Source organism: Cavia porcellus, unplaced genomic scaffold (assembly GCF_034190915.1).
Source record: "Cavia porcellus strain 051 isolate PalLab524CR breed Dunkin Hartley unplaced genomic scaffold, mCavPor4.1 scaffold_27, whole genome shotgun sequence".
In the NCBI taxonomy this organism is placed as follows: Eukaryota; Metazoa; Chordata; class Mammalia; order Rodentia; family Caviidae; genus Cavia; species Cavia porcellus.
Window position 1 is genome coordinate 12,346,638 of NW_026947510.1, and position 12,423 is coordinate 12,359,060.

Here is a 12,423-nt window from a genome sequence, read left to right on the forward strand (position 1 = left end):
TTTGAACATTATTTTCTATATTCAGCATGCAGAAAAACTTTCAATCTTCTAAGAGATAAAGGAAAATATGGTAGTATGACTAGGACAAGTTATCATTATTGATAATACTTCATTTTATAGTCCACAAAAGTTTTCTTGCTTATAATTTAAATTTATTACCACCACTATCTTGTGAAGAGGGCTGCAAGATGAACAAATCATTAATATGTTTTTAATACTAAATCCTAAAGCACTATTGTTGTACCTCACACTGGGAAGCAGCACAGAGCCAGATCGTTTTTCCAGTATTATTGCACTGATTTGTCTTTTAAGCTTTTTCACAGAAATTTGTCTACTGATAAGTTTTTATTAATTTTTAAGACAGTATATATATCATTCTTGAAAAGAACATTAAGTCTATTGTTTCCCATGCTGAGTATTTCTTTTTAATACACATTGAACTGATTACCAATCTGGAGTTCGGGAAAAGTCTTATCATTCCAATTTCATCACAAGTCTGTATGGACACATGACTTATAAAACTCAAGATGAAAGTTTAAGATTTGTTGGACTTACTTCAAAACTATTGGACTCCATGTCTCTGATAAGACTGATTAGAACTAATAATGTAACTGAAGTTTTCATTATAAGCCCATCTTCGGGGAAAGGCACAGGACAATACTTCCAATTTCTCTAATTACATTAGAAAATTTTGGCAAAGGTGCGTCCCTTAAGATATAGAAGGGCTTAGTTTGGCTGTGTTTAACCATTTTGTGATGATAGTATCAACAAAATAGCCCCCAACTGCCCTTCTGACCTATATGTTTCATAACACTAATTTCACATTGATTTGGCCCGCCTATAAATTTCTTTTAAATGTTTTAAATTAACTATGATATCACCCTTAACTCTCAGATCACCTTATAAAAACTGGAGGACAACCAAGCAAGCCCAGCATTCTATGAAGCAGCTCTTCGATGGAGCCCTTTGCATGTATTATTCATTTACTATGTGAGGAAACCTAGGAGAGGTAAATACTATTGTCCCTGTTTCATAGGTGAGAAAACTGACATTCTGAAATATTAACTTGCATAATTTCACAAAGTAAGCACTTAGCCATGCTTAAAATACACACTGCACTGAAAGACATTCTGAGAAACATATTCTTTTCTGTGATCACTGAGTTTTAGGGTGTCACAAGAGACTACTCCCTCCAGGCCATTCTTCACATGTCAACTCTCAGTTGTTCAGAGGTGAGAATTCAGCGGTACAGTTACAATCAATCCTCTTTCCCATCCTGTTCTGCATATTTACATTCTTAAAGGTACAAAGGAGAGAAAGAATATGAATGAAAAACCACTGGCTCCCTCATGACCATTTTACAGATCTGACCAAGAAGGTGGAAAAAATAATAAAAGCTCTGAACAACAGCTGTCCTAATTTCTTGGTTTCAAAGATCTTTGAAAGCTGACTTGATGTGTTGGACACATAAAAAAGATAAGAAGTACACTCTGGGAGGCTGAGGCAGGAGGTTGTGAGTTCCACTCCAGCTGGAGTTTTGACTTAGTGAAACCCTGTTCCAAAATAAGAAAGGAAAAAAGAAAAAAGGTCTGGGAATGTGGCTCATTGTGAAGGCCTTGGATTCAATCTACATAAAAAGAGAAGGAAAGGAAGGAAGAAAGGATGAGAGAAAAGAAGGAAGGAAGGAGTCAAAAGAAGGAGGGAGGGAAGGAGGAAAGAAAGGAGAGGGAGGAAAGGAAGAAGAGATAAAAAGCAACGATGTTGACTTTTATTGTCTCTAGGTTAATCAAATTCACATATCATGGCACATTTTAACTTGAAGCCATTTATAGCTAAATGCAAAGAGATATTCCATATTACAAAACAATAATTCCACTAATAAAGTCTCCGCCCTGAATTTCACTGGACTAAAGTTTTATGATAGATGGGCTTTTGTCTGCTTTTTGTAAAAAACTCTTGTAGACTGACCAACTGAACCAAGAAAGTCCATAGTAGCTTTCCTTGCAGCTTTCAAAATCTATACTTAAATTTCATACTGTAGGGACAATGACTGTATTATTCTAAGTGGTTTGGCTCTGGAGGAATATCAGCTACTTCACAGGTAGAATACAAATATCATTCTCACTTTAAATCTGAGTAAATAGTTTTAAACACTTTCTAAATACTATTATACATACAAACTCTGCATGTAAAGGTTGAGCGGGTGGCAGAGGGGTGTAAGTAAACACGTCTTCCCCCGTAAGTACACAGTGTTGAATGGAGGAGAAAAGGGCTTTATACTCTATTCCCTCAATCCCTCAATCAAAGACCTTTTAAAAGACAAGGCAGAGTTTAAATAATAAGCCCAGTTCTATAAAGAACTTCCGTATTTGAATTTCATTGACTGATAGAGTTAGCAAGGGCCACCCAGGGATCTGTGTGATACCATCCCCAGCCCCAGTCCCCCTCCTCACCCTCAGGCCTTTTCTATGAATTCAAATTCTCTTCTGCATCAAAAGAATGGGAACTCAGGGTGTCTCCATTTCTCTTTCCTGTCGTACATTTGAACTCTGATAACAACTTTGAATGCTCTTTCTTCCTTTTTAAAAATGTATTTAAAATCTTGATTAATTGCCAGCGACCTTTAGGAAGGAGTTAGTGATACACAACAGAAAGTGTGAACCCAGGAGTTTGATTCCTTAGCCTTACTTTCTTCATCTACAAAATGGGAATTTGTGCAGGGTTTTTCTGAGCACTATGAATGATCAAAGTCTTGGCACAATGCCTGGTACATGACTGAGCTGGGTAAGTGGTGGTTATTATGATTATTATAGTAATTCTGTAAGCAAACAGTTCTTACAAAGCCTCCCCTTACCATAATGACCCTGTCTGATAATTGCAGATGCATAGCTTCTTCAACTCCTGTCAGTCTTAAATCATCCCAGAGAAGTGTTTTAATATGGGCAGATGTATACACTTGGGTTAGAATGTCAAGCCTCACTCTCTTTTTTACTTAAACATCAACCTATTGCAACTTAATACCAAATAACTGTTGTCAACCTGCAGAAAGATGCTACAGTAAATGGGCCTTGAAGGCTCCGAGTCGGCATAGCACCTTCAGTAGGAGGACTAAGGAAGGGAAAAGATTCTGTGCGGATGAAAAAGATACAACACAGACTCTTCTAAAACGGGAGTTTGTTGACCCAGCTGGGACAGGCATTTTGAACTGGTTGTAACCCATTAAGAACTTCACCAAGAGTTCCCACATTTCTTTTGGAAAGCTCTTAGAGGATTCTTTCAGAGGAGGTAGACAAGCTTCCACTATAACTCAAGGAAGAAATTATTCTAGACCAACAGGACAGTGGTGGTAATTGAGCAGGTGCCCTGGAAGCCTCGCTGGGGCAGGAAACTTGTAACCAAAAAGGAATTTGTGTTCTACAGTTTCTCCCCTCCTTCTTGGTTTTTTGCTTCTAACTCAGCTATTAGGCATCTGATGCATTTATATTTCACATCTGTTGAGTCTAGCTCGTATTTGAACTGCCTTTTGAATCACTGATTTCTGCTTTTTCTGCTTTTCCAGGCTGGGGACCCTGAGCCTTAGCATCAAGCTGAAGAAGCTCTGCAAACACTAACAACTTGACAGGTCAAAGAATCCAAATATCTTCTGTAAAACAAAATTTTCAATAGCTGATAATTGAAGGTTTCCAATGACTATTATCAGAATAATTCAGATGCTCTTTGCACTGATAAAATCTAAAGTTGGTTTGGAACTGAGTCACATTTAAATTTCAGTAATCAAAAGTCTGAAGATGTATTAACTATAATTTTCCAGAGAATTGTGAAGAATAAGCTTTCTTACATTACTTTGGTGTTTAGTGACTTCCATGGCGTGTTTGACCACAGGTGGCTCCTTCATGCGGGCATAATCCGAGAGTCCTTTGGTAGCATCGTGTTTCTGTTTATAGGCGACCTTAAAACACATACAAGAATTATTCGCTTCTTTTGGTGGCATAGAAAATTGTTACCTGTTAATCTTGAGTGTTTTGTTAGGATTTCATAGATTGAACTGCCTCCAAAAGTTAAGCTGTCTATATCTCCACACCAAGGTAATATACACAAGGGTCTCATTTTAGTGCTTCAGTTTAGATTCATAATTTCAATTTTATTGTTTAATTCAAAATGTCCTTGATGAGAAGATGAAACCTCCATTCTATTCATCTAGCTTAAATCTTTACATACAGTTTTGGGAAATCTCCCACATCTCAAAGTTTTCATGGTTACAAATGTTCAAGATTTAAATCTTGAGAAAACAATTGACCAGGCCAAAGAGGACTATTTATTTTTTTAAGTGAAAAGCTCTGATTTTATGTAGGCAAAGCTATTGTATGCTGTGAACCTCATTAAATGGCCAAACCTGTAGGAGAAAATATAATAAATTAGCAAACTTTTTAGGTATGTCAAGCTCTACCCTCTGTTGAGAATCTGGACATCACATCAATCCCATCCATTACCATTGGGACATATTTGTTCCATATTAGGCCGGGGCAAGGCACCAGAAAGACACCAAAGTAGATATAACCAAACGACAACACAGCTGGAAATTAAACATCCAAAAGACAACAGTCAAGTTTTTATTCTTGATTTTTTCCTCCATATTTTCTAATTCCTTTCTTTAATATTTGTAGAATGCCTTATTGTCTGCCTACCCTTACTAAAACATAACTCTCTGGTTCCCTCAATCCTCAGAGTCCAGAATTTATATCTCACAAAAAATTGGTATGAATGAATATCTGCTAAGTGATTGAATAAATAACTGAATGAGAATAAAACTGTAGTAGATAAAGGATGGAAAAACAAAATTAAGTTTTAAATACACTAAAAGTGTATGAAATAGAATTGGAATTACTTAGCATAGTAAAAGCAATTTAAAAAGAAAAACTAAAAAAGAAAAAGACAAAAAAATATAAAAAAAAAAAAAGAAAAAAAACAGGTCTAACTTTCATTGGGGAAAAAAAAATGCTAGCCTTAAGGAAGAATTCTTCACCAAAATGAGCTCCCTGAGAGCTCTATCTTACACATCTTTTAATATCCTGTGCCTGTCATAGTGAATGACCCAGAATAGAAGTGCAATAAATACTTAGTGGATGAACAAATGAGTTTATTCAATTTATTCTCATAAACTTAACACTCCATATTGGCTTTTATAAACAGAATTAACCACCCATTAGTTTAGGTAATATACCAATTTAAGGATTAAAGTGGTGATTATGAAACTAATTTTTATAATAAAGTCATCAAATCTTACCATCCAAAACTAGTCATCTTAGAACCATGCATACTTAAATCCCCTCTCCAGCTCCTTCTCTTTAAAACTTATACTGCAAGAGAACTCAACTTGGAATATCACGTCTCTAAAATTTGAAAGTTCATTTAATCAAACCTCCATCTATCTCACAATAGCTGCACTTACATCTGCCCATAGGGAAAGAGCCAAGGTCACAGTACAGAATTTCCAAGTTGTCAGCGAATCCAATTCCTCCAGACTGTCTACGTGGATGAAGGAGCTAAACTGATGACACCATGTCTTCTTTTTAACCCAAAACCCAACCTATCCATCCCTTTTGTAAGGTGCCCACAATAGTCTGATTTAAACCTATTCAGAATCATTTCATTTAATCCAGGTTGGCCTCTCCCACTTGCTAGGAATACATCCACAGGTCGTAACACTTTCCCTTTGATGGATACAATGAGATTTCAGTCAGTTAATGCAATTAAGTCACATTCAGTCCTCCCTAGCCAGATTCCCAGGCCAATTTTGTACATCTGGTTGGCTACCAGGATTCAAATGTAGCACCTCACATTATTCCAGGTAGTCTATCCATCAACTTACTCAGTAAGATACCTAACTCTGATGAATGTCTTTACATTTTCATCAATGAGTAATGTTACCTGGAAAACCCTTAAGAACTTAAGAAGTCCATTACCTCATTTCCATTACACTTTCTATTATAACTCTGGGTGGAGGAAGCAGGAGCTTAATGGGTGGCCAAGCCTATAAACCCAAGGAAAAACTTTTATGAGATTTGTTCCTGCTTTTAAATTAAGAGTGCTAGTATATCTTGATCTCCTTTTTGATGGTTGCCTGCTGTATTTTGTATTTCAACCAACTATCACACTTGTGGTTTTATAAACATAACCAGTGCAGTTGATCACTTTATGAGTAATCATAGAAACAGTGACTCACAAAGTTCAATTTTCGAAAGCACTTTCTTGAAAAGGCTATGTAATTTTCTACTCACAGCTTTAAAATAGTCATTTCATTTATAGCTGCTGCTAAGTACCACTTAGAATTAAGATTACATCAAATTGGAGGCAGCTTAACTTAAATTTATTATATTAATTTTCTTCCTTAAAATAGTTAATGGAAAATTATGGCAAGCTAACAAATCTTCTAATAATTTTGATTTCTAGGATTTGTCATTATTATATGGTATGTCTCCAGATTCAAACTGTCTTCTTCTAACTTTGAGAATTCAGACTGTCCCGGTTTTGAACACCTAAAGAATTAAGAATACTTGTAATATTCATGTATATGTATGTTCATATGAGTAACATACATTTACCGTGCACATTTTATTTTCTAGGTTTTCATACCTCATATTCACACAGGTACATGTAATATGTGTGTATGCTTACCTTCTAGTGTATTTGTAATTCTATATAGGTACATGTGCTTTTAATCCTGCAAAATAGACATCTCTGAATTCCAGAATTAGGACCTGTAGCTCCTACAGCACATAAATAAGCTGCTCAGTCCAGATGCCTGAACAGTCTGCACTACTTCAGTTATAAAGGATTAGTGTGTCTTCGCCTGAAACAGTTCCACTGAAGGAGATCCCACCACTTCCTGGCACACAGTCCATTCCATTTTCAGGTTTCTTTGGAATCTCTGTTCATAAAAATTTTTAATAGGGAGTAACTATTAAAACTCTGTGATTCTCTTGGCCTCTTTTTTCAAGGACATTTTTCCTTATCAGTCATCTACAAGTAAAAATCTAAATAGATTTACCTTTTCACATTAGCTTGAATGTAACCACTTAAAGATATATGGAAGTTGACTTTAAGATAATAATTTCTCAAAAGCCTCAGGCTTCTCATTAAAACCCAGAATGCCGTTAAGTTTCAAAATTCCTCTGATACTCTGAAATATATTGCCATAAATCTGATACTATGTGGACACAGTAAAAGTTCGGTTGTTTAATTACCACACTTAGAAATAGCTCTTCTGCTCCCCTGCCTCTGACTGCAAGGTGCACTCAGAGAAACAGACTCTCAACAATACTAAAATTAATCCAGATAAATCTGGAGAAATATCATTGCAATTATGCAAATCTTTGAGACAGACACTTTATTCAGAATCTAGGCTTTTTCTTTTGACAAGTTCAGAAATTCACCTCAATGGAAACCACTGCTAATGAGTACAGACACATTCCCTCTCCAGTGGCATCTATTCTATCACGGGATGACTCATATTAACAATGTGAGAACCTGTTCTGATCAAAAACAGTAGGAAAATCCCAAAATATCCACCATGGATTATGTTTCATGTTAAATTTCACACTGCATGTATGGATGTACTACAAAAACATGCATGCTATTCAAAGGTGAGAAAAACTGTATGTGTCCAAGGAAAGAAGCATGTGAATATTTGAAAATGTTAGCTTCTCAAATAACTTAAAAACACAGGTTCTTTTCCTTTTTCTGTATTTATGGCATAATGATTACTTGCCCCATATCAAATGTTGCATTACAACTATGTGCTTTATAAAGTATTCAGTATTACCAGCAAGTACTTTGATGACTGCAGATGTTGGCAGAACAAATAAAGGGCATATGGGGCAAACCAGCCATGCAGAATCTTGACATCATATATTTTTAGCCTCATGTCGCATAGCTGAGATTAGCTCACTGCCAAACAATATGAAGTAGATGTTTAAATTTGTAATAACGAAGTACTTAAAGATGTTCTGCAAAAAATAAGTATGCTCAGTATTTTTTTGGACTATTTGATTTACAGGCAATTTTATAATCATTGAGGTATCCTCTGATTAAAAAAAGATTCTGGAGACAAAGTAAAATTGCTTACTAAGAAAAAGACGGGTAGAAATGGAAGGAAAATGTGAAATGGTGTGTGATTAAGAACTCACACTTTGGAGTCAGACTACCCATGTTTGGGGACTGGTTCTGCCATTTCTTGGCTTTGTGACCTTGGAAAAGTTGCTTAAAATTCTTGCTTCAGATCGCACAACTGTAAAATTGGTTATTGTGAGGATTAAATGGAATAAATGCATGTGAAGTATACAGTAGTGACATAGAGTCACTACTTCTATGTGCTTGCTATTCTAACTAACCTATAACATGGCATAAAGAACATAAACCATGCAAAGAGAAGCATATCCTTGATAAAATCATTATGGTCTCAAGGTGCATTCATTTCCCTACAAATGACTCAAATATTCTATATTTTATGAGAAACTAGAAGACAAAAGCTTGGCTCCAAACACAAAGCAGTGATTGGACCATGGAAACATTAATTACTTTAACTTGATCAGTACCTCCCAATGCATGTATTGAAGCATCACACTCTACCCCATGAATATGTACAATTAGTACACACTAACCAAGATTTTTTGATGTTTAAGGAGATGAAAACATTAACTACAATGATTTAATCATCATACATTGTATATATGTATTGAATTACCATACTATATGCTGTAGATTTGTGTGACTAAAATAATAATTTTCTTTAAAAAAAAAAAGGAAAGAAACAAATGTGTTTATTCCAACCTTCTCATCCCCCTGCAGTCACAGTCGAGGGTGGAAGGTGTTTGTGTGTTATGTGAGCCTCCCCACCCCCCAGCCTGCACGGGCTCTGGGCAAGCTCCATCATTTCTCCAAAAGACAAACACTCATTCACCATTTCCTCTTGGGGAAATTAGGTTCAAGGGAAGGTAATAGATCACACACTTGCAAATTTGTGCTCTGCAGTTAACTCCTCAGGAAAATTAATCAATCACAGAGAACAAGAGCACCAGACTTGCCCTACACAGAAGTAATACAGCTAATACAAATAAACAGAACCATATTCTTGGAAGAGTCCCATATCAGTCCCCATTCAGAGGCTGATATGGGAGTTCATGTACTGAGCACATATCCTGTGTGAGCCTTTTGCCCTCACAAGTTAAGATGTTGGTCATAATAAAAAAAAAAAAAAGTACTGGTTTTCTCAAAATGGTTTCATGTTAGCAGAAATAATACTGAGAACTTCACACTGATCTTTTTCCAACATAACTTAAGAAACACTAGAGGTCAGTCCATTTACAATGCTATTTTATTAGCTGGCTTTTTCAAGTTTATTCACTGGCTATCATAATGCCTTGACACAGAAATTATTTTTAATATTATGTTTTATAGTGCAGCATAAGCTGCAGTTAGAAATGACCTCAGAAAGAGACTACATGATTTTTCAGCTGGAAAATGAATACAGTGTATTTCTCACTTTGTGCTTTCATAATGGGTATCTCTGTTGAGCTGAGTTTTATCCCACTAAAAACAGTTTACATTAATTTGAAACTATTAGTCAAAGATACTTCACTTTATGGAATCAGCTCATATAATTTATTTTCAACATTAAATTCAATCATTTATCTCTAATACATCTATTAGGAAAGCAGTAAGTTGAAACATTTATAGTTAACTATTTTGCCAATGCTTCCTATTTGTTGAATAAAATTATCTCTCTTCAAAAGTAATTCTGTATAAATAAGAAAGGACTGGAGTCAAAGTATAGAGTGGTTACTAAATCTACTCAAATATAATAAAGTCAATTTACATAAGTTAACATAGTACATAGAATTAAGTTAGATATTACCAACACTCAGTGGTGCTTTCAAAAATATTTTCCAATCTTATTACCTAGAGCTTTTATCTATAAAATATAAAACAGAAAAACAAATATATATATATATAAAATATAAAAAAGAAAAACAAGACTTTTTCTTCAGTACTGGAAATTGAACTCATGACCTTGCATTTGCCAGGCAGGCACTGTAACAAGTCACTTTGTAAAGAATCTTACCTCAGAAATAAATGCACCAATATTTTTTACATGATTCAGCATAGGAGTGTCAGTCACAAATGTACACTTGTCCTTAGACTTTTTATATTCTTCTTTATAATGGATCTAAAAAAGAATAATTTACATACGAAGGTAAAGAAGAAAAATACTTGTAAAGGACTTTTTGAACAGAGAATTCAGTTGGCAAAGTCCATTTTCTTAACAATATTCAAAGAGAAAAGATTTTATATAAATATTTATATATACATACACGAGATAGAGAATTATAGTACTAATCTCTACTAGTTCATCAAAAAGAATGGTTTGTGCTTTCATTATTTGATCATTTTTTCATGCCTGTATCTTGTAATCTGAGCAACTACTTTGAAGATAACAATATGCAATATATTAAACATTGTTAATTTATCACTTTGTTTTGAAATTCTGTATCATTTTTATTCTTTTTTTCATTTAAACATTTTTTAAAACAGGAAAAAAATATCCAAACGTGGACTAATTCTCAAAACAAAGTCAATTCTACCCAGCTATCCCGCTTCTACCTATCTTCTCAAAAGACTTAAAGGCATTACGGTACAGTGATCCCTGCATACCCATGTTCACAGCAGCACAACTCATAATGCCTCAGTCTTAGAAGTATCTGCTTACATGTCCATCAGCAGACAAACAGATAAAGAAAACGTGGTACTGACACACAATGGAGCACTACTCTGCTGCAGAATCATCCGTGGGAAAATGGAAGCACCTTGAAAACATAATGCTAAGTGAAATAAATCAGACACACAAGCTTAAATACCATGTGGTTTCTTTTATGTGAGAAATCCAAAGTATAAATAAAGAGCAAAATAAATGGAAACAGGGAGATAGATCTACTACAAATGGGAAGGAGACCAAGACATGGAGGGCGGAGGAGGGCCACAGGGGAAGGGGACATTAAAAAGGAATTAAGATGTGTCGCATACATATGCCAGATATCCACAGTGAAAACAGTCATTATGTATCACAAACATGTACTAATAAATAAGTTTTAAACATTCATATGCAGTGCAGAATTGCAAATGAAGCATACTAAAGAAAGACTATTTTAATAAGCAGAAGTCTCATTATTGTTGGGAATATTGACTTACAGACAATGAGACCTACTTGCCCCAAGAAATCATCTAACCCAAGTTTCATCTCACCCACAAAGGACCTAGTTCATCATTATTTTTAAACCAATGACTTTAACAGTTAAGTCCATGATCAAACAGAAAGAGCTGCCAATCTCAAGGTAGAAACCAAGCAGTCATCAGAACAGATGTGACACTTTAAGAAGTAAAGGCCAGAATTGAACAAATAGAGGTCACTATTGGCATTCTCAGCTATTTGCACTAGACTGGAGGGAGGGGCTCACAATGTGTCCATCACGGGCTTTGTTACTAATTAACTGTCCCCAAATCAAACCTGCCCAAGATATGAGCACCTCTTACCTCTCCATTCTCCACTGCTCCCCCAAGAGCAAATCAGCCCAGAAAGCCTGCCAGGTGGTCATCATGTCAGCGCACCTCCTGGCTGTCACCAGGTAGATCAGCCCAGAGGGGTTGAGCTGAACATGCTCATTCTTTCCCTCAAATTCAGAAGTAAAATGCGACATTTCCTTCTCCAGAGGGGGAAGACCTGGCATGAATGCAGTCACCGAAAGAAGCCAGGAAATTTGGAGAAGGCCCTGACCTGCCATCCCATTGTCACACTAAATGCAGCACAATCTGAGAGCTGCGGAGCCAAAACTTAGACAAGTCAAGAGGATGGAGATAACTTGCTAAAATTTATCTCACCCTGTGATGAAGTTGTGTTCATTTACCCAAGACTATAAATACTTAGGCTGGGAGAAATACCCCGGCTCTGATGATAAATTATACAGTCTCCCTAATTACGACCAAGAAGTGACAGTTAATTGTGTATACCACCTGGCTCTCAACACCATTAATATGAATGCTACACACCAGCACGCAGTGGAGATTTTACCTGACTGGGGGAGCATGACTTGACCTGAGGTATAACCAGACACAAACATGTTAAGTGAGGTTATTTCAAAATTCCCTATTTCGCTGCTGTGACTCTTAGCTATTAATGCCTCCCACATTAAACTCTTGCTTTATTCATGAAATCAACATGAGAACATATTTATCTTATCTGAGCACTAAATTACTGTTTTTCTTCTCAGAGATTAGCCTTAATTTTAGGTTCCTGCAAATCGCCCTCCTCAGTCACTAGTAATTAAATCCTTAATGGCAGTATGATAAATAGCAGGCTATTTTGATCATAAG

General features: G+C 35.8%; 1 protein-coding gene across 1 annotated transcript in view; it reads right to left on the minus strand.

Moving 5' to 3' along the window:
• The window catches only part of LOC100720307 (nebulette-like), an 89,149-nt gene extending 77,399 nt beyond the window's left edge, over positions 1–11,750 (minus strand). The window contains 3 exon segments of the mRNA XM_063237586.1: positions 3,839–3,949; positions 10,121–10,225; positions 11,676–11,750. Coding sequence (XP_063093656.1) covers positions 3,839–3,949; positions 10,121–10,225; positions 11,676–11,750 — 291 coding nt within the window.
• Positions 11,751–12,423: the final 673 nt, after the last annotated feature.